The sequence below is a fragment of the Salvelinus alpinus genome, chromosome 19, assembly GCF_045679555.1.
Source record: "Salvelinus alpinus chromosome 19, SLU_Salpinus.1, whole genome shotgun sequence".
In the NCBI taxonomy this organism is placed as follows: Eukaryota; Metazoa; Chordata; class Actinopteri; order Salmoniformes; family Salmonidae; genus Salvelinus; species Salvelinus alpinus.
The window spans coordinates 43,793,718-43,817,607 of NC_092104.1; the positions used below are offsets into that span (position 1 = coordinate 43,793,718).

The 23,890-nt window shown below is 44.1% G+C and overlaps 1 protein-coding gene and 1 non-coding gene across 2 annotated transcripts; both read left to right on the plus strand.

The window, feature by feature from the left end:
* The first annotated feature begins 4,726 nt into the window (after positions 1-4,726).
* On the plus strand, positions 4,727-4,798 carry trnah-gug (transfer RNA histidin (anticodon GUG)). Its single transcript has one exon. It is a non-coding gene; the product is annotated as a tRNA-His (tRNA).
* Positions 4,799-5,703: 905 nt separating this feature from the next.
* LOC139545877 (kinesin-like protein KIF24) lies at positions 5,704-23,608 on the plus strand. Its single transcript, XM_071354073.1, has 13 exons — positions 5,704-6,657; positions 6,889-7,051; positions 10,359-10,456; positions 14,200-14,436; positions 16,542-16,629; positions 16,800-16,921; positions 17,429-17,534; positions 17,640-17,711; positions 17,881-17,990; positions 18,114-20,245; positions 20,435-20,538; positions 20,812-20,972; positions 21,448-23,608. Exons 1-13 carry the CDS (start codon positions 5,927-5,929, stop codon positions 21,563-21,565), a joined length of 4,242 nt encoding a protein of 1,413 aa, XP_071210174.1. The 5' UTR covers positions 5,704-5,926; the 3' UTR covers positions 21,566-23,608.
* The last annotated feature ends 282 nt before the right edge of the window (positions 23,609-23,890 follow it).

The following is a 23,890-nucleotide window of genomic DNA, read 5'->3' on the forward strand; positions in this document are numbered from 1 at the left end:
TACTAATGCATCCAAAGTAGATCTACCTTTACGGAATCCACTTTGACATTGACTAACTAAATCTCTATGTTCCAGGAAATATGACAATCTGTTGACTATCCTCTTTTCCATCAGTTTACACAAATTAGAGGTCAGAGCTATTGGTCTATAACTTTCAGCACATGAAGGGTCCTTACCAGGCTTTACATAAGGTAATATTACTGCACGTTTCCTACCAGAAGGTATAACCCCCTCACTCCAAATCTTATTAAATAATCCCAGGAGAACATGTATGACCTGATCAGGTAGATGCTTAAACATTACATAACACAACTGATCATGACCTGGGGCTGTATATCTACAGCTTATCAAGGTTGAACGCATCTCATCTATGGTAAAAACAGCATCCAAAGAAGAGTCAAAAGTATCCTTTTTCTTATACCCATTAACACGCGCATTTAAAATCTCAAAGTAACCCCACTATGTACCCTAACAAATGTCTTCCCCAACAAGTCCGATTTTTCTTTATCAGTTTCGGCAATTTGTTGACCCAAACCTGGAACTTGCTTCTTTCAGTTATCTTCTTCAACATAGACTATACATCCCCCAGCTCAGTACCCTGCCTATTGTAGAGCAGAACTGTTTCCATGCATTTCTCTTGACAGACTTAATGACCCTACGTACTAAAGCCCTCTTCCTTTGGAAATCAAGTAGATTCTCAGGAGTCATATTGCTATGCAACACTCAACACTCTGTAAGCCCTATTTCTTTCTCGAATAGCTACAGCGCACTCTTCAGTCCACCAAGGAACCACCTTCCTTTTTCCCCCACCCACTTCACTCACTGGCACATATAAATTCGCAGCACACAAAATCAGAGCTGTCACATAGGCCGCACAAAGACAGCTCTCCAACAGACTTTGAGGCAATGATCACCAAACTTTTCCCAGTCTGCTTTATGAAAGCACCATCTTCATGAACGATACTCTACCTGGAATAGGAACATCAAAGTTCATGAAATCAGGAAATGATCACTTCCAACAGTAGAATCATTCATTACCTTACATTCACACAAAGATGCAATAGAGTTAGAAGCCAGTGTGAGGTCCAGGCAGGATGTAACCCTTCTCACAACATCGACTCTTGTACCACATCCATCGTTAGGACACACTAATGCTGGTTTCCATCACATCTTTCACAATAGTACCATTAGCATCTGTATGTGTGCTTCGCCATAAACTACTATGTGTATTAAAGTTGCCATACCATATCTCTCTAGAGCCCAATTCTCCTGATATTTCATCAAACATTGCTACAGATAGTTGATGACTAGGGTTGTAAAAATGTTGTAACTTAATATTACTACCTGCACTGTAGATTCCCACCATCACACATTCGTATGGGACAGTTATATTATGATATTCAAGACCTTCCCTTAGCACACTCACCACCCTGTCCAATCTATCAGATCTGATTGATCAATAACCAGAAATAATAAAATCAAGATGTGGTCTAAGCCATGTTTCTTGAAAACATATCACATCAGGTTTGATCTCTAAATCAATGACATGTTTCTTAAAACTCCTGACCGTTAGCAATGAGGCTTCTGGCATTCCACCGAAGGATAACAAAAACCATAACTCTAATTATCATCATACCGAGACATTCCATCATTAGTATTATTATTAGGAGTCAACATGTGAGAACAAGATTTCTGAACAGGTCTGGTATCTGTGTCTGGACCAACATAAGCAACATTTCCTACAGTAGGTCCACTTATTCCAGGAGTAGCCCTATTATCTCCATCATTCTGCAAAATAGTTCCATCAATCTGCCTTGCAGCCTCTGCATAAGAGACGTTATGAGTGATTTTATATCTTTGGGCCTCTCTAGCCTTTTTCTGTACCTGGCATCCACCAAATGTGGCACTCTGTTCCCACCCCAATTACAACAGTTAAACCTCGACATTGTTCCCACATTCACCATAATCATGTGCCCCTCCACACTTGGCACATCCTTTCTTTCCTTTGCACAGAGCCACTACATGTACCATTCATTGGCATTTAAAACACCTTAATGGAGGTGGGCCAAACTCTCTAACAGTGAAAACCAGGAAGCCGATCTGTACTTTCTTACGTAAAACCTTCTCAAACATTAATAGTACTGACAGGCTTTCACTTCTCTGCCCCTCTTTCTTACTGAACAGACTTTTGGATTCAACCATTATGCCCCCCTCTACATTTTCTTTTAAATAATCTATGGACATAGATAGTGGAACCCCAGAAATGCCCCCCCCCAGTTTAGCCAAGACTCATTGACATGACTTGTGATTTTCTTCCCATTGAGCGTTTTCATTTTCAGAATCTTAGGGATTAGATGAGACAGACCCACGTGGTCGCATCAAACACGATTACAATTTGACACATCACTACATTGTTTTTCACTTCACGTTCTCAACACTAGAAGTGCCACTGCTGTTAGCAGCGTTTATAGCAGGGCCGTTATTTTGCCTTTTCACTTTCATCCCCAACCACACCATCAGGACTATCATTAATGTCGACCACAGTCCAGCACAGCTGTTGCTAAAATCGCCTACCACAATATAATGCGTTGGATTCTATTTCACTTCCTCGTTTGAAGTCGAACCCCTCGAATGCCGGTCGCTTTGTAGTGGAACACTCAGGCCTTGTAAAGCAGCTGCTTCGTCTTGATGTTCTTCTTTGGTAGTAGCTACCGAGCTTTTCCTTTTCAAACAAGCGCGCTCTTCCAACCACCATCCACAGACACTTCCTCACCTGACAGCCTCTCACCCCTCCGAAGCTAGCCACAACAAGGATTAGCCACAATAGTGGAATTTGCCTTTCCCCTTCAAAATAAAATGAAAGTGATTCAAACGGATACAGAAATAGTGGAATCGTGCCATATTTGGACTAGATCATGCTAAACAAGGTCAGAATGTTGTTATATAAATGCAACGAAAGACAATCATTTAAAATGTTGAAATCCCACTGATTATGTATTAGATTATGTATTAGAATTGCATTGGGGGTTATACTTCAATGCACTATACACCCTTATCTCCTTTATATGGATCTCGGATCCATAAATTGGGGTATGAGGCTACTCGATGACACCCACAGATTACGATTCTGAAGAGTTTACACAAATATTAGCATCGTAGTTCATCATATTAGGGAACTCTGTCAGATATCACCCCATTGTGCGTATTGACATTCGTATTGCAATGTACAGCCTTACCTATGGCTCTTGGGTCCATTAAAGGGGTATCAGCCTACTCGGTGACAGAATTTAAGATGGCAGGAGCAGTGGTTCCCTGTATGTCCCTGGTTCTCCTGGTTTAGGCCAGGTTACTTTAAAAGCACTTTGTGACGATTGCTGATGTTAAAAAAAGGCCATATATAATTTGACTTGATTGTATAAGTAATGTCCACTTGCCCATTAGGTAGGAAGTAGAAGTGCCAACACTGCCAAGTGGCTGGGATGTCCACCATCCTCTCCACCCTTATACTCAGCTGGCCCCTCCCTGGATTGTGTGTTAAATGCTCTACAACAAAGCTTTCTTAGTGTCCAACAAACTTTCTCTGCCATTAACCTTGTTCTGAACACCTCCAAAATAAAGGTAATGTGGTTTGATAAGAAGACTGACTCTCCCTAGAGCTTGAGGTAGTCACCTCATACAAGTAGTTGGGAGTATGGCTAGACGGTACACTGTCCTTCTCTCAGGACATATCAAAGCTGCAGGCTAAAGTTAAATCTAGACTTGGTTTCCTCTATCATAATCGCTCCTCTTTCACCCCAGCTGCCAAACTAACCCTGATTCAGATGACCATCCTACCTATACTAGATTACGGAGACATAATTTATAGATCGGCAGGAAAGGGTGCTCTCGAGCGGCTAGATGTTCTTTACCATTCGGCCATCAGATTTTCCACCAATGCTCCTTATAGGACACATCACTGCACTCTATACTCCTCTGTAAACTGGTCATCTCTGTATACCCGTCGCAAGACCCACTGGTTGATGCTTATTTATAAAACCCTCTTAGGCCTCACTCCCCCCTATCTGAGATATTTACTGCAGCCCTCATCCTCCACATACAACACCCGTTATGCCAGTAACATTATGTTAAATGTCTCCAAAGCACACATCCCTGGGTTGCTCGTTTTTTCAGTTTGCTGCAGCTAGTGGCTAGAACGAGCTGCAACAAACACTCAAACTGGATAGTTTTATCTCAATCTCTTCATTCAAAGACTCAATCATGGACACCCTTACTGACAGTTGTGGCTGCTTCGCGTGATGTATTGTTGTCTCTACCTTCTTGCCTTTGTGCTGTTGTCTGTGCCCAATAAAGTTTGTACCATGTTTTGTGTTGCTACCATGTTGTTGTTATGTTGTGTTGCTACCATGCTGTGTTGTCATGTATTGCTGCCTTGCTATGTTGTTGTCTTAGGTCTCTCTTTATGTAGTTGTGTTGTCTCTCTTGTCGTGATGTGTGTATATATGTCATTTATTTATTTATTTATGTTTATTTATAATCCCAGCCCCCGTCCCCGCAGGTCTTTTGTCTTTTGTTAGGCCATCATTGTAAATAAGAATTTGTTCGTAATTGACTTGCCTAGGTAAATAAAGGTAAAAATACAATTTAAAATACACTGCATTAGCCAGTTCTTTGTCAACGTCACTACAAATACAAATTTCTCCCATAGAGGGGCACGCCCTGGTAGCTCGCCGTGATCGTATAGTGGTTAGTACTCTGCGTTGTGGCCGCAGCAACCCCGGTTCGAATCCGGGTCACGGCATTGCGATACACAATGTCACGGCAAAAGGGCTCTATTTTTAGATGTTTATGAAAGAAACTTAGTCTTCCCTACCAAAAAAATTATCACGTTAACTCTCACAGCTTTTGGCCCACAGCTAATGAACAGCAGACAAAACGCGAGGAGCCATGTGAGTGCAGCGCGCCGTACGGAAATGGAATGGTTCCCGATTCGCCAGCAGCCGGCGCACAAAGCAAACTAATTCTGCCTTTTCTGCCTTTCTCAACTCAATGCACATGCAGCAGCAGTATGCTCATTGGTCTGAGTTTACAGCGGGAAGAAATGCGCTAACTCAAACCGTTGTTATGGAGATGCTTTTTGTGTATGGAAACAGTGGGAAGGAGATGTCCACTGTTTAAAAATGTAATGCATACCGGTATGTTAGTTTCTTAGCTTTGATACACGAGACGGAGAGCTCGTTTGGTCAGTTAATCTTCCCGAAGAGGAGACTGACTTCGAAATTCGAACATTGGTGAGTGATGTGGGCACTTTTGGACTAACCTATTTGCTTGGCACCTCACCTTGCTTTGTAAAAACTACAGCCAGCACACTTGCAAGAAGGTTAACTTATATAATGTAGCCAGGTAAGGCGAGAGACAAAATTATTATTTAAATGTTTACAGCATTTTCCTCCCCTGGGTCCTCAACAACATCCCAGTGAATTCCTATTCCAAATTCCACTTGATTTGGTTCAGAGTTTTCATGACAGCTGCCAGAACACTGCAGCTGTCAACATAACTGAAAAGCTATGACAGCTGTTGTTCTGTTGGCTCATCTATATTTATCATATTTGCTACACTGCAATGTGTGACGTAGTGCCACCATCAGCAGTGTCAAGTTTCAGCACCAAAGCATGCAGCACACCCAGCCACAAGAGTAGGCTATCATTCATCAACAAAAAGCACGGAGGAAGGCAAGGTGTAAGCAAGGGAGTTGTCTTGTAATGTGCCACCGGTTTATACATTTGTAGACAAGGCTACTGAAGGTCTATTTGGTTGTGCCGCCTTGGGGACAGCGCGCTCCAACATTAACCAAATGGTATGACCACCGCTCATTCTCTCACAGGGATTGCGCACACATGCCAGAGGTGAGAAGGAACCAGTTGAGGCGATGACATCATGCCTGTACGAGTGTCTGCGCGAAGTCGGGCTTCAGCGTCACTACCCTTGTTTTACCGCCATGGGACTGAGACGCGCTGGACACCTGTCTTTGCTCACCATGGGCGACTACTCGAGCTTGGGGGTCCACAGCATGGGGGACCGTGCCCGGCTGTTCCATCTGGTACAGCTGGTCAAGTCTCTGGAGGAAGAGGAAGAGGAGGACCATGGGGGCCACGATGACGATAGAGTTGTGATAACAAGAAAGACTTTCACTTCAGGCAGCAAAGTCCCCACATGCAGGCAGCTAGATTTTGATGGTGATGGTAGGTCTAGCGAGCCCAAACGCGGATGGCTCAGTGACTATGACAGTCACAGGGGGGCTGGTGTCCACCCTTTCCCGAACCCGAACACAGGGGTTAAACCCCAACCACGCTGCGACCTCAGCAGAGGGTCACCCATACACAGAACCCAGATCAGTGGGACGCCGAGGCGTAGCTGTCCTCACAAGCAGACTGTCAGACGGACCACAATGCACAGGAGCAACAGCAAAATGACCCATTGTCAGAGCGTCTGCATTTACAAGGAGGGGACGACCATCGGCAGCAGGCCAAGACCTGAGGTGCGCCGGGAGGCGGATGGGACATCCAGGAGGACGGATGAGCCCACATACATGTACAAATCGAGGAGAACTCTTGGCTGCAACTATGATCTGCCCCTGAGTAGCCCGGTGTCAACCAGAAAGTAAGTTGTATTATGTTTCAATTGTGTATAATGCTGTTGTTGTTAATGTATGGGTTACTAGGCTGGTAGTCTCTGGTCTACTGCTGTCTCTCCTTTCATCTGTTTTCCTACTTCTTTTCATTCTCCAAATAACTGCCCCTCACACTTGGTTAGTTGGAAAAGGTAACGCTCTCTTATTAATTTTACTGTTGTTCAAAAGACCTGTAATTTGTGTCTGTGTGTGTGTTGTAGGGAGGTAGGTGAGCAGAGGATCAGTGTGTGTGTGAGGAAGAGGCCCCTGACCTATGCTGAGAACAGGAGAGGGGAGGCAGACGTGGTCACAGCCCATGATGGAGACTCCGTTGTGGTCCATGAGAGCAAAGAGGCAGTGGACCTGACCCGGTACATACTCCAAGTAGGTACCAGGTCCAGTAGAGCCCTGCACAGGCATGAATCTAAAGCCGAGCTTCTACCCATGCTGGTGACGGTCAGGCCCTACCCTACCCAGGCCCGATTGCCTCTGCTAAATTTAAGGCCCGGCCCTGCCCTGCCCGAAACCAGAAATAACTTCCCCCGTTAGTAAATCCGTGAGCTGCTCCTCTTTGTCACTCACTCTGTGAGTCTGCATGCGCTCTGCTCATGGCGCTCTGAGTCTAAGTATCCATAGCAATGGCTCCGCTTGGGCTGCTTTGTTCAATGAAGAGACATGAGAGAGCAGTTAGCGGTTAGCTTCTTTTCGTCACTCTAAACTCCGACAAAACTCAATGAGAATTATAATTTTTGGTGAAATAATCTCTCCAGTCTTATATTTGACGAGGTTGAAGCACTTCTGACGCCACGTTATGATCTTAGTCAGATATGACTGTACTGCGCAGCAGAGCACGCGCAAATGGCTCATCTTCAACATTTTATTGATCAATTTAGTGATACCCGAGCCCTACCCGTACCCTAGTTATTGATGAAAAAACAGGTCGGGCTCGGGCTCGGGTTGGGAGGCAGAACTCTAATGTACAGTACACCCAGAGGCTACATCACACAGTCACAGAGGACAGAGTCTAGCAAGACTTGAATATAGCAATGTATACAGTACAGACCGTGAATATACAGTATGTAGGTACAATAAAGGAGACATTATGTATGTTTGTATATCATACAGATGTAGGATCTTAAATTAGGGCCTTTTTGCTACAGCAGAAAAATTATCCTGCAACAACAGGAAATGTGAATTATTATGTGGATAATAGTTCATTTACATTGATACATTTTTCGTTAGGGTAAGTCAAGTCTGAATTTCAGAAATTACAAACTTTAGAAGCCTTTTTAAAACGCAAATACACTACAAGCTTGCATTTCCTGCTGTGCAGGAACATTCTCAACAACAAAAGACTGATCAAATGAAGATCCTATATCTGTATGTTTGGATGTACTGTGTACATCATCCAGTATTAACCAGTGTTAAGGCTAGGGTTGCACATTTTGGGGAATATTCAGAGGTGGAAACTTTCTGTGGGAATTAACTGCAATATATGGGAATTAACGGAAAAATATGCAAATTAATATGAATACCATTTAAATGTAGAAGTTGTTTTGCATTGGATATATTTACCATATCATATGGAAACAGAAACATAAACCTTTTACCTTATCATAAATAGACATAATTGCAAATGATTAAATCCTTCTAATAGAAATTTTAAAAACTATTTAGTTAAGAATTGAACTTTAATTAAATGAGTTGACTTTTCACATGGGATGATTTCACTGAACAACAAAAGAAAGGGAATATTGAATGATCCCCAATGATCCATTGCATCTCCCAAAAACATTTTCAACATAAATCTGTAAAATGATATTCTAGAAACTAAAGCTTTGGTTGTCTTCCTCTCAGGCTTTCATGTCTTCTCCCTGGACCTCGTCAATGTCCACCTCTTGAACATCAGACTCTGAGGCCTCATCTTTACTGTCACTTTCCAACCTTGTTGAGGATGGCTCGTTGTCAGGCTCAAAAAGCCAAAAATTTGCCCAGATGGCAACCAATTTTTCAACCCTTGTATTGGTCAGCCTGTTGTGTGCTTTGGTGTGTGTGTTCCCAAACAAGGACCAGTTGTGCTCTGAGGCGGCTGATGTTGGTGGGATTTGGAGGATGATGGAGGCAACAGGGGAAAGAGCCTCAGATCCACAAAGTCAATTCAACCAGGTGGCTGATGAGATAAGTTGGCACGACTGCCATATTGCATCTCCATCCCAAAGCCCTTGCTTGGAAGTGTACTTCGCCAGACTGCCAAGAACCTTGCCCTCATCCAGGCCAAGGTGGCAAGACACGGTAGTGATGACACCATAGGCCTTGTTGATCTCTGCACCAGACAGGATGCTCTTACCTAGGTGTCTGGTTAGACTGTAAACTCTCCTTCCAGACTCACATTAAACATCTCCAATCCAAAATTAAATCTAGAATCGGCTTCCTATTTCGCAACAAAGCATCCTTCACTCATGCTGCCAAACATACCCTCGTAAAACTGACCATCCTACCGATCCTCGACTTCGGCGATGTCATTTACAAAATAGCCTCCAACACTCTACTCAACAAATTGGATGCAGTCTATCACAGTGCCATCCGTTTTGTCACCAAAGCCCCATATACTACCCACCACTGCGACCTGTACGCTCTCGTTGGCTGGCCCTCGCTTCATACTCGTCGCCAAACCCACTGGCTCCAGGTCATCTACAAGTCTCTGCTAGGTAAAGCCCCACCTTATCTCAGCTCACTGGTCACCATAGCAGCACCCACCCATAGCACGCGCTCCAGCAGGTATATCTCACTGGTCACCCCCAAAGCCAATTCTTCCTTTGGCCATCTCTCCTTCCAGTTCTCTGCTGCCAATGACTGGAACGAACTGCAAAAATCACTAAAGCTGGAGACTCTTACCTCCCTCACTAGCTTTAAGCACCAGCTCTCAGAGCAGCTCACATATCACTGTACCTGTACATAGCTCATCTGTAAATAGCCCATCCAATCTACCTCATCCCCATACTGTATTTATTTATTTATCTTGCTCCTTTGCACCCCAGTATCTCTACTTGCACATTCATCTTCTGCACATTCTACCATTCCAGTGTTTAATTGCTATATTGTAATTACTTTGCCACCATGGCCTATTTATTGCCTTACCTCCCTTATCCTACCTCATTTGCACATGTTGTATATAGACTTGTCTACTGTATTATTGATTGTATGTTTGTTTATTCCATGTGTAACTCTGTGTTGTTGTATGTGTCGAACTGCTTTGCTTTTTCTTGGCCAGGTCGCAGTTGCAAATGAGAACTTGTTCTCAACTAGCCTACCTGGTTAAATAAAGGTGAAATAAAAAAGTTAAAAAACGTGATGGAAGAATGCACTGTGCATGCAGAGGGTTGTAATTCCATTGAATCGGGGATAGTTTAACCAAAATATGCCACAAGACCTAGATTTGCCTTATGTGTATCCCACAAAAAAAGTTCACTGTTATAAGCTAACTGTTTTAATGAATTTAAGCAAAATTCCCGAAATTCCAGGGCTTAACTTCCCATGGAAAATTTACGGAAATTTACTGGAATGTTTCCTACCCTTTGCAACCCAAGTTAAGGTACATAAATATTATTCATATAGCTTCAGCCCCCCTGATCCTTGTAACACAGTGTTGATCTGTGTGTGTGTCTGCACTCTTCTCTGGTCCCCTCCACAGCACAGGTTTAATTATGATGAGGTGTTTGGGGAAGAGAGCTCCAATGTGGATGTGTACCTGAAAACAGCCTTTCCGCTGATACAGCATGTTCTCAACGGGTAAGGAACCTTGTGTTGTGTTCATTAGGCTCCAAACAAAAGAAAACGGGGAGGACTCCAATAAGAAAAGTCTGTCGTTGTTAGCCATATTCCCCCCGTGTGTAAGACCTCTGCTGTCACACAATAATGTAACTGCAGAGGAGCAACTAGGTGTTGTTTACTGTAATGTACCCTAAAACAGTTGCGCTCAAACAGGTCGAACAGGTCGAGAGCTTCAAGTTCCTCAGTGTCCATATCACTAAAGAACTACACATTAACACAGTCGTGAAGAGGGCATGGCACCGCCATTTCCACCTCAGGAGGCTGGAAAGATTTGGCATTGGCCCTCAGTTCCTCAAAAAGTTCTACAGCTGCACCATTGAGAGCATCTTGACTGGCTGCATCACCACTTGGTATAGCAACTGCTTGGCATCTGAACGCAAGGCGCTACAGAGGGTAGTGCGTACGCCCAGGACACAGGGTTCGCACAAAGTGCTTGAGGTGCTTAAAGTACTTGAATTTGGCACTCTAAAATTCAAGTACTGGAATACCTTAAAAATCTGACATTTTCTCAGGTTGGTACTTGAAAAGTACTTGAATTAAAATGAGAGGAGAACAGATACTGATCAAATATGTTTATGAAAAATATTATAGAAATGTATTGGTCTTGCAAATTAATTTCCAGGCAGACTACTGAGTTTTATTGCCTCACGTGTTTCGTGCTGTAGTTGCCAGGCGAGCTCGCTCATTCCACCTTCACTGCCACTCAGCCAGGTAGGTACAGAACTGACTGATTAGGCCCCGCCAAACATCACATCGATACTGCCGGGAAAATGTAGATTCAAACCTGGCTTTTATGCATATGGAACACTTATGGGCTCTTTTATTTCAGCTCATGAAACATGGGACCAACACATTACATGTTGCGTTTTATATTTTTGTTAAGCATAGTTTACTCACCTTTTTTTACCACTACATCACTGGACCCAACCAACCCACACCATGTAAGGTGCAAAACAATGCGTCAGACTGGGTGAATCGGCCCTGAAGAGCCACATGAAGGGGGAAAGACACAACGCTGCATCCTGCACTGGCGACAGTTCTACATTATGTGACTTTTTCTCTGCAGCAACATCCAGAGCTTTTCATTCACAGGGCGCCGGCGATATTCCGCCTTATCAAGCGGCAGTCGTGCTCATGCCCTTCTGGTGGCCGTTCACATGCTGTTTCCCTCACACAGCCCACCCAGTCATTAAGCTGGAGTTGTGCAGTAATGTGAATAGGAAATGTGTGTTCACCAGTAGGCAAGTCCCAAAACTCTGCTATTCAAATGACAAAATCATTAGTACTGACTTACCGCCTATGTATGTAGTAAATAAGTCGTTTTTTTCTGTTGGCGACTAGAAACAATTGCATAATATGAACTATTAAAAAATGAATGGTCCGTGAATATGATTTGCCACTGCCTGTACGAACCCTGAGTACACCACTGGGGCCGAGCTCTCTGCCATGCAGCACCTCTATACCAGGCAGTGTTAGAGGAAGGCCCTAAAAATTGTCAAAGACTTCAGCCATCCAAGTCACAGACTGTTCTCTCTGCTACCACACAGCAAGTAGTACCTATGACCAAGTCTGGAACCAACAGGACCCTGAACAGCTTCTACCCCCAGGCTATAAGACTGCTAATAGTTATTTAAATAGTTAAGCAATAGTTACCTGGAATAACTGCACTGACCCTTTTTGCAATAATCTCTTTTGACTCATCACATACGCTGATGTTACTGTTAATTATCTATCCTGTTGCCTAGTCACTTTATTCCGACCTACGTGTACAGTTGAAGTCGGAAGTTTACATACACTTAGGTTGGAGTAATTAAAACTCGTTTTTCAACCACTCCACAAATTTCTTGTTAACAAACTATAGTTTTGGCAAGTCGGTTAGGACATCTACTTTATGCATGACACAAGTGATTTTTCCAACAATTGTTTACAGACAGATTATTTCACATATAATTCACTGTATCACAATTCCAGTGGGTCAGAGGTTTACATACACTAAGTTGACTGTGCCTTTAAACAGCTTGGAAAATTCCAGAAAATGATGTCATGGCTTTAGAAGCTTCTGATAGACTACTTTACATAATTTGAGTCAATTGGAGGTGTACCCGTGGATGTATATCAAGGCCTGCCTTCAAACTCAGTGCCTCTTTGCTTGACATCATGGGAAAATCAAAAGAAATAAGCCAAGACCTCAGAAAAAAAATTGTAGACCTCCACAAGTCTGGTTCATCCTTGGGAGCAATTTCCAAATGCCTGAAGGTACCATGTTCATCTGTACAAACAATAGTACGCAAGTATAAACACCACGCAGCCGCCATACCACTCAGGAAGAATACACGTTCTGTCTCCTAGAGATGAACGTACTTTGGTGCGAAAAGTGCAAATCAATCACAGAACAACAGCAAAGGACCTTGTGAAGATGCTGGAGGAAACAGGTACAAAGTATCTATATCCACAGTAAAACGAGTCCTATATCGACATAACCTGAAAGGCCGCTCAGCAAGGAAGAAGCCACTGCTCCAAAACCGCCATAAGAAAGCCAGACTACGGTTTGCAACTGCACATGGGGACAAAGATCGTACCTTTTGGAGAAATGTCCTCTAGTCTGATGAAACAAAAATAGAACTGTTTGGCCATAATGACCATTGCTAAGTTTGGAGGAAAAGGGGGGAGGCTTGCAAACCGAAGAACACCATCCCAACAGTGAAGCACGGGGGTGGCAGCATCATGTTGTGGGGGTGCTTTGCTGCAGGAGAGACTGGTGCACTTCACAAAATGGATGGCATCATGAGGAGGAAAATTATATGGATATATAGAAGCAACATCTCAAGACATCAGTCAGGAAGTTAAAGCTCGGTCGCAAATGGGTCTTCCAAATGGACAATGACCCCAAGCATACTTCCAAAGTTGTGGCAAAATGGCTTAAGGACAACAAAGTCAAGGTATTGGAGTGACCATCACAAAGCCCTGACCTCAATCCTATAGAAAATGTGTGGGCAGAACTGAAAAAGCGTGTGCGAGCAAGGAGGCCTACAAACCTGACTCTGTTACACCAGCTCTGTCAGGAAGAATAAGCCAAAATTCATGAACTTATTGTAGGAAGCTTGTGGAAGGCTACTCGAAACGTTTGACCCAAGTTAAACAATTTAAAGGCAATGCTACCAAATACTAATTGAGTGTATGTAAACTTCTGACCCACTGGGAATGTGACTAAATAAATAAAAGCTGAAATAAATCATTCTCACTACTATTATTCTGACATTTGACATTCTTAAAATAAAGTGGTGATCCTACCTGACCTAAGACAGGGAATTTTTACTTAGATTAAATGTCAGGAATTGTGAAAAACTGAGTTTAAATGTATTTGGCTGAGGTGTATGTAAACGTCCGACTTCAACTGTACATATCTACCTAAATTACCTCGTACCTCTGCACATCGACTCAGTACTGGTACCCTGTGTATACAGCCAAGTTATCGTTACTCATTGTGTATTTATTCCATGTGTTATTATTTGCCTATTTTTCTATTTCTTCTACTATTTCTAAAATTTTTCTCTCTGCATTGTTGGGAAGGGCTAACAAATAAGTAAGCATTTCACTGTTAGTCTACACCTGTTGTTTACGAAGCATGTGACACATGAAATTTTATTTGATTTGAAATGGGATATTGTGTGACCTAGTTCTGTCTGTATGTACGTTGGCAGAGGCAAGGCCACTTGTTTTGCATACGGCCAGACGGGAGCAGGGAAGACACACACCATGCTGGGTTGTCCTCCTCAGAGACAGGGCCTATACGCTCTGGCTGCCAGGGACATATTTACCCAGCTGCACTCCACCCAGGACTGTGGCAACTCTACAGTCCCGTCCCACGTCTATGTCTATGTCAGCTTCTTTGAGATCTACTGTGGCCAGCTCTATGACTTGTTGGACCGTAGAAAACGGTGCGTGTGTGATTGTGTATGTACTCAAGTTCAGGACTGACTTAACTCGACCAGTAGTAGTGACTTTGTTTTCAGAAAATATTTCATAATGTGACACTCTAACTTGGACTCTGACTCGAACACTAGAGACTTGGGACTCGACTCGCATTCGAGGTTTAGTTAATTGACTACATCACTGAACATAACCCTGCTCTCTGATTGGTCCATTCTCGAGGTCGACCGATTATGATTTTTCAACTCTGATACCGATTATTGGAGGACCAAAACAAGCCGATACCGATTAATCGGCCGATTTTTATATAATGACAATTACAACAATACTGAATGAACAATGAACACTTTTATTTTAACTTCATATAATACATAAATAAAATCTATTTAGTCTCAAATAAATAATGAAACATGCTCAATTTGGTTTAAATAATGCAAAAACACAGTGTTGGAGAAGAAAGTAAAAGTGCAATATGTGCCATTTTTAAAAGCTAACGTTTAAGTTCCTTGCTCAGAACATGAGAACATATAAAGCTGGTGGTTCAATATTCCCAGTTCTTCAATATTCCCAGTTCTTCAATATTCCCAGTTCTTCAATATTCCCAGTTCTTCAATATTCCCAGTTCTTCAATATTCCCAGTTCTTCAATATTCCCAGTTCTTCAATATTCCCAGTTCTTCAATATTCCCAGTTCTTCAATATTCCCAGTTCTTCAATATTCCCAGTTCTTCAATATTCCCAGTTCTTCAATATTCCCAGTTCTTCAATATTCCCAGTTCTTCAATATTCCCAGTTAAGAAGTTTTAGGTTGTAGTTATTATAGGAATTACGTGTCGACTATTTCTCTCTCTACCATTTGTATTTCATATACCTTTGACTATTGGATGTTCTTATAGGCACTATAGTATTGCCAGCCTAATCTCAGGAGTTGATAGGCTTGAAGTCATAAACAGAGCTGTGCTTCAAGCATTGCTAAGAGCTGCTGACAAACGCAGTAAAGTTTGAATGAATGCTTACAAGCCTGCTGCCGCCTACCACCGCTCAGTCAGACTGCTCTATCAAATCATACTTAATTATAATGTAATAAACACAGAAATACGAGCCATTAGTCATTAATATGGTCAAATCAGGAAACTATAATTTCGAAAACAAAACGTTTATTCTTTCAGTGAAATACGGAACCGTTCCGTATTTTATCGTACGGGCGGCAACCCTAAGTGTAAATATTGCTGTTACATTGCACAACCTTCAATGTTATGTCATAATTATGTAAAATTCTGGCAAATTAGTTTGTAACGAGCCAGGCGGCCCAAATTGTTGCATATGCCCTGACTGCGTGCAATGAACGCAAGCGAAGTGACACAATTTCCCTAGTTAATATTGCCTGCTAACATGAATTTCTTTTAACTAAATATGCAGGTTTAAAAAATATATACTTCTGTGTATTGATTTTAAGAAAGGCATTGATATTTATGGTTAGGTACATTCGTGCAACGATTGTGCTTTTTTCGCAAATGCGCTTTTGTTAAATCATCCCCCGTTTGGCGAAGAAGGCTGTGATTCGATGATAAATTAACAGGCACCACATTGATTATATGCAATGCAGGACAAGCTAGTTAACCTAGTAATATCATCAACCATGTGTAGTTAACTAGTGATTATGTGAAGATTGATTGTTTTTTATACGATAAGTTTAATGCTAGCTAGCAACTTACCTTGGCTCCTTGCTACACTTGCATAACAGATGGTCAGCCTGCCACGCAGTTTCCTCGTGGAATGCAATGTAATCGGCCATAATCGGCGTCCAAAAATGCAGATTACCGATTGTTATGAAAACTTGAAATCGGACCTAATTAATCGGCCTGCCGATTAATCGGTCGACCTCTAGTCCCTTCACAATGACATGGTCATAACCATGCTCTCTGATTGGTCCCTTCATAATAACATTGAACCACTGAACCAGTTGAACCACAACCACTCAGTGAACCACTCAATGAACCACGGAACCAGTGAACTACTCAGTGAACCACTCAATGAACCACCCAATGAAATAAGTGAACCAGTAAACCTCTGATTGGTCTCTTTATAATGACACCTGTGTCTTCTCTATGAAGCTTGTTTGCAAGGGAGGATGGGCACCAAGTGGTTCAGATAGCAGGGCTAAGAGAGGTCAAAGTGGACTCTGTCAACTCATTGCTGGAGGTGAGACTTTTATCCCTCTCTTCTCATTCTTCCTATTCTCGTCTGTTTTACCTCCCTGCCTTGCTGTTTTAATTTATTTCCCTTCTCCATTCCATCCTCCTTTCATCGCTTCTCCTGCCTCCACCCCTCCTCATTTATCCTCCCCACCTTCTCCTCTCTCCATCCTCCAGGTGATTTTGTGGGGTACAGGGGAGCGCACCCAGGGGGTGAGTGGAGTCAACCCTGTGTCGTCCCGTTCCCACGCTCTGCTCCAGATACAGCTCAGAGACTCTGGCCATCGGGCCACTGGCAGGTCAGTGTCACGTTATAATAAGTTATAGGACAAATTCGACAAATTAGTTCCAGGTAGCAAAACTCATTTCAATATTTTTGTTTTGAGAGTGATATATAGAAAATGAAAAACCAGGTATATGTGGAGTTTGCACATTGCATTTCAGACACTTTTTTTTTTGGATGACTTTTTCAAGATTAGGACATTTTATAATCTAAAATAAAACACATATTCAGCAATATACCTGAGATTGAATGTGTTATTTTATGTATGATTAGCTACAGTGTGTGTGTGTGTGTGTGTGTGTGTGTGTGTGTGTGTGTGTGTGTGTGTGTGTGTGTGTGTGTGTGTGTGTGTGTGTGTGTGTGTGTGTGTGTGTGTGTGTGTGTGTGTGTGTGTGTGTGTGTGTGTGTGTGTGTGTGTGTGTGTGTGTGTGTGTGTGTGCAATTCAGCAGCTTTGTAACATAGTTTATGTGACATTGAATTAAAAGTAATCGGACCAGATGTATCCCACACTATGTTGTGTAGGATGTCATTTGTGGATCTGGCTGGGAGTGAGAGAGCAGCAGACTCCAGAGACCCAGACAGACTGAGTCGCATGGAGGGGGCAGAGATCAACCAGAGTCTACTGGCAGTGAGCGCAACACACACACAATAGGATACAATACAATACTTTATTGTTCATTTTCACACACACATAAAATGGGGTTGCTGTTAACATGTAGCCTATTTGTTTCAGCTGAAAGAATGTATCCGTTCTCTCGACCAAGAGCAGTCACACACACCGTTCAGACAGAGCAAGCTCACGCAGGTAAAGAATCCCACACACGCATTGCAAACGTTCCCGGGTTCAACTCTCAACAACACATCTGAGCAACTCCACACCAGGCTTGTGCTTCAACTGTGTTGTCCACAGGGAATGATAGAACTTGGGTCAGTACCACTTTGTTCAAACTCTGTTTACCTTGTTGTCTGTATAGGTTTTGAAGGACTCCTTTGTTGGTGATTCAAAGACATGTATGATTGCAAACGTTTCCCCCAGTCACCTAGCAACCAAACACACACTCAATACGCTGAGATACGCTGACCGGTGAGTGTTACGTATTACGTAGGTCATATAAGAGCACACACTCCGACTCAACAGTTTTGACGACATTGTTTAATTGGTCAGTGACATTGGCCTGTGATATATCATGTCCTATTGGCTCTACAGGGTGAAGGAGCTGAGGGGGGGAGGGGGGAGAAGACGGCCCACAGTCACCCCGTCCCCATCCCCGGAACATGATCAGACTAGAGGCAGTGGTACTAGTGCCAGCAGGGGGAAAAGTCCCCCAGAAAGGGTGAAGTTGGGGGGACACAGGGAGGCCCCAAATGTGACTGGCACCCCTGCCAGGAGGTTAGCCCCAGGGGGAGCTCTGCTCTGCTCCACACCAAAGGGCCAGGGGGCGGGGGAGGGCTTTGGGAGGGGGAGAGAAGACCTCTGTTTGGAGCACACCACACCTATGAGGGGCTCACTGGGCCAGGGACTTTGGAGGCGCAGGAGGAGTGAGGGAGTGGGAGAGAGGGAGAGGAAGCAGGATAGCGAGAGGGAGGTGGAAAAGAAAGGGCACAGAAAGGAACGTGAGAAGACAGATGATTCCAACACGGAACAGGACCATGGGGTGGCTCGGGTGATGAGACAGCGAATGGGAGAGGGGAGGACAACCCTTTGGGAAATACCCAGAGAAGGAAGAGCCACTACAAGCCAGATGGCCATAGGTAAGAGGGCAGCTGCTGCTTCCTGCCTCAGAGGAGCAGAGAGGCAGACGACTACTACGAGTAAAGGAGCGGGAGAGGGCAGGAGATGGATAGAGCAGGACCGAATTGTGGGGGAGAGGGAGAGAGAGAAGACGGCTGAGGGACAGAGAGAGTTAGGAGAGGGCAGGGAGAGAGATAGGAGGACTTGTACAGAATGGGAAAGGGAGAGAGAAACTGAAACGCCAAGGGAGCGGGAGAGCGAGAAGGAAAGAGAGAGGCATTTGAGAAGATACCACCAGCAGCTGCAGCAGATGCAGTGGCTCCAGCAGCCTCTGCCTGCCTCTCCGTCTGTCTACCGTGGTCTGGAGGAGCTGCTGGCTGGGTACAGGGCCACTGCTGGGGCCGGGGGAGACCACCTCCCGCTCCGGGGGGAAGGGACTGCAGGGGTCACAGTGGAGGCAAAGGGGAAGGGACAGAGTCACCTCTCTAACAACATGTCTCAGAGCCACTGCCACAATGGCGATAATGATGTTGAGGAAGGAGATGATGGTATTGGAGAGCACATCCTCGAGTGTCTCGTCCCCGGGGCTGGATTCGTGCTGTCTACCATCAGCAGGCTGGATGACCGAGGGACAGGAGGAGGAGGAGTGGAAAGAGGGAGTGGGGATGAATGGGGGTCACCCAAGGAGGAGGAGAGGAGAGGGAGATGGGCATTGCCGGAGTGTAGAGTGGTCGAGTCAGAAGAGGGCGGCAGGTGGACAGGGGCTGTGTTGCGTCTTGGGGAGGAGGAACGGTTACCATCTAGCCTCCGCGGGGCATTTGAGAAGAGGGGGTGGGCAGGGGAACACAAGGAGAGAGGAGAAGAGGACATGCTGCTAGAGGCTGAATGGAGCACAGAGGAGGAAGGAGAGGTTGCCGTTAATGACTTCACCCGCGACTCCACAGACAGCAACAGTGACAACGACAGCTTTTACCGACACTGCAGCCAGCAAGCTCCGGCCGAGAGGCCCCTCTCTCCACCCCCGCCCCCAGCCAAGCTCAACGACCTGTCCCTGGAGTCCAAGCACATCAACCAGAGCTCCAGTGGCCTGTGCCTACACTTCCAAAATGTCCCCATTTGCCCCTGCCAGCAGGGAGTACCACTGAGCCCCAGAGAGAGGACAGCGCTACCAGGTGCTGAGCTGCTACGTCAGATAGACCCTGACACCCCCCTTCTGTCTTTTGTGCAGATGGGGAGGGGAGCAGCGGTTGGCACCACAAGGCTTCCCCCTGAGAGCCAAAATAATTCTGGATTTGTGGCTCAAATGCCCCCTTCTTCACCACCACACTGTGAGTCCTCGGGCGATTCATCTAGATGCACCATGGACCCCCTCTCACTTTCCTTGCTTCAAGTAGACTGGCTGGCAGCCACAGACTCCTTCCTCTGCCAGCAGGTACCACACAGCACCTACTCCCCTTCCCTCCTGCCTAGGGAAGGTGGAAAGGGAAAAGGGGTGGTGAACGGTGGCCAGTCTCTAGTACCCACTCTAGTGATAGATGGGAAGAGTGGTGAAGGCCACATGGATCAGAGGAGATCCAAGATGGACGCTGCTCCTCTCTGGAGAATGGGTGAGTCACATACACAAGTTTGTGCAATGCTTTTCCCCCCCGCATTGTTTACTTAATATCCCTGTAAATACTTGCCACCTTCTCATTGACATTGTTCATTTGTGAGAATTGCGGTTTTGTTAGGGGATTGCGTGTAAAAAAAAATATTTAAAAAAGGTCGAATTCTCTTGTGTTGTCTGTTCTGTCCAGCTATGACCAAACCATCTGCCCCTGTGGTCTCCCTGGTGTCTGTCCAAGACCAAAGAGGAATCCTGAAAACCCCAGCCCAGTTAGGGAGGGAGGTCCTAGGCTCCTGAGACTCTACCTGTCCCCCTGGCCCTTCTCCACACTTCCACTCACCACACAACCGCACTGTATCCAATACACACACAACCAACTTCTCCCAAGGCCCAGTCCAGCCCAACACACAAACATCACACCCTCTGCCTTCCACTCATATACCACAACGTACACATAAGCCTCCCATCACGACTAAACACACATTTCAGGATACACCCAACTCCTCCATCCCTAGTGTACAAATTCTCCAACAAATGATCAACCCTGTACAATTTAACATTTTGCAGGACCAATCTCAGTCGCCCAGTTCAAACAGTCCTCCTAATCGCCACACTCCATGCCGTCTCAGCGGTTCAAGCAGTCCAGACGTTCCAAACGGTCTGTTCAAGCACGTTGGACCCCCAGCCATCCTCTTCTTCTCTACTCAGGAAGCCCTGGAGCATGCCCAGTAAGTTCAAGTCTATCTGCTATGTAGCATGAACAATGTGTAGGTTTATGGTTCCTTACTCATCCTGGCTCTATCCCTTGCCATCTCTTCCTCTTTCCTTCTCTCTCCCCCCCTCTCTCTCTCTCTCTCTCTCTCTCTCTCTCTCTTTCACACATTTCTCCATTTTGTGTTCGTCAGGTGGTGTGTTGTCCAGACCCATTGGGAGCAGTTGAAGCAGATAGAGTCTCTGTGTCGTAGAGAGGGGACATTGCTGTGCCAACAGCCTGACATGGTGAGAACTCAGCACCTTGTATATACAAGTATTAAATATACTAGCTCGTAAATCATGGATTGGATTCATTAGATTCATTGCAATTACTATTTTTGTTGCTGAATAGGACACTTGGTTTGAGAGTAGTGCTCTCCATGACTGTCTACCATTTGTTGATCCAACTTCCTTCCCTGTCTGTCTCACCGGTCCCTCTCTATTCTTCAGGACATTAGGGAGTTACGTTCAGAAACTGGAGGAGATCATGGAGCAGAAGGCTGTGTGCGTTCAGAGCCTGAGATCTCTGCTACAGCCCTACCTCACCCAACTGAAAAATCCTTGTTGAAAACTATTAGTCATTTTGAATTCATGGAGTGAATTTCAATTCAGTTCTGTTTCTGAATTGAAAGCTGAATTGACCCCAAACCTGCCTGACGTACCTTAAATTACACCAGGCAAATCATTTGTGTGAGTGTGGAGTGAACTTGTGTGGAGTGAGCTGCATTTTTTTTAACAGTAGCCTACAGGAACAAACACTTATAGTCAGTACCTTCATGATTAAGGCACTGTACTACTTTAGCCTGTATCACAAATAATGAGATTCCCATAGAGAATGATAGAGTCCTCTAGTGGCCAAAAGGCCATTTAGCATGGACAGCACCATTGAGGGCTTCCACCATTATAATGTAGTCAACTGGGTGGGACTTCCAACTTCATTGTCTAATGCCTCCTGGTGACCCTGTTGGAGTCATGTCCAACCGGGTAATCAGGAGGGATCAGCCAATTGTGAAGAAGAAAATGTGCTACATCAAAATGGAGATAGCCTCAATGGTGCTGCCCATGCTGTCACAGACGCTATAATGGCACAGATACAAAGATGAGTCCTCTATCTCTATGGAGATTCCCAACCTCTGTCATTTCAAGAATTTTGCTACGAGTAACTTACCATAAAAAGTTATGGAATCATTATAATGTTGTCTAATGTTGTACTGGTAGTCTGTCCACGAGAGATTAAATATACATGGAAGAAAAATCACTTTTTTTATGTGGTAGGCCTATCCTCTGTGGTTGGTCTTTGAAATTCAGGCGCAAAGAAGATGTCTGCCAGTTGTTCATCTGTCTTGCCAGCTGATGGAGGTACTGTGTGTGAAAATCCTAGTTTTCAGAGTAGAAAATGTATTGCACAATTCACTCAAAGAGAAAAGTCACATGCTTCGTAAAACAACCGGTGTAGACTAAAAGTGAAATGTTTACTTACATGTCCTTTTCCAACAATGCAGAGTTAAGATAAATATAAAAAAATGATATAAAAATTGATATGACACAAGACATAAATACACAGTGAATAACAAAAATCTTGGGTAAAAATAGCATGGCTATATACAGGGAGTACCAGTACTGAGTTGATGTGCAGGGGTATGAGGTAATTGAGATAGCTATGTACTTATAGGTATGGGTAAAGTGAACTAGTCAACAGGATAGATAATAGACAGTAGAGTATATGTTGAGTGTGAAAATGTGTGTGTGTGTGTGTGTGTGTGGTGTCAGTATGCATGTGTGCGCATGTTATGTGTGTGGGCGTATATAGTGTGTGTGTGTGTGTGTGTGTGTTGTGGTGTCAGTGTAAGTATGTGTGAGTGTCCAGTGTTTGTGCATAACAGGATCAATGCAGGTAGTCCGGGTAGCCATTTTATTAGCTATTCAGCAGTCTTGTTTAGCAGTCTTATGGCTTGTGGGTAGAAGCTGTTCAGGGTTCTGTTGGTTCTAGACTTGGTGCACTAATACCGCTTGCTGTGCGGTAGCAGAGATAACCGTCTATGGCTTGGGTGGCTGGAGTCTGACAATATTTTGGGCCTTTCTCTGACAACGCCTGGTATAGAGGTCCTGGATGGAAGGGATCTCGGCCCCAGTGATGTACCCCAGTGATGCCGTACTTACCACCAATGTTCCCTCTATTTTTTTTCGGCACTGAGCAAATTTCAAGTCTGCTGAGCGCAAACTTTAACATTGTGAAAATTCTGTGCAACTTCCAGCATGCGTTTACTGTGAACACTGAGGCTGTACCCGCTTTATGTTACAGTTTTAACAGTGGTCAAGTAGGCTACTTGATCATAATGTAGGCATACCAGAGTGGCCTACCATCAAAAACAATGGAGAAAATGCATACCATAACATTTTAACGCGGAAATATCTTTTCTCATTCAGCCTACAGTAGCAGCCAATGTGTGGTGTTCAATGTAGGCCTACATTCCATGAGACATTTGAAAAAAATATGCAGGGCTTGACATTAACCCGTTTATCCACCTGTCCTTCAGACAAGGAGTTCATTGTAAATGTTGTTGTGTTTTTTGATGCAAGAAACCACTTTACAAAATAAAATGTATTACTATTTCCATACCATTATTACAGAGAATCAGACAAATTATGCTACCCTCTGCCTATTGGCTACTTAGTTTATTCAAGCATGTCTCAAAATACAACACTGCCCCTCTAGGAGAAAAAATGATCACTCCCCTATTTCTGACTAAAATGATATAGAACTGGGCTAATAACTCACTAACTAGCAAAGGATATGAACAAAATGTGCACACTTGGCTACATGAAGCTCTCGCTTTGATCTCAAAACAAGCGCATCTACAGTACCAGTCATAAGTTTGGAGACACCTACTCA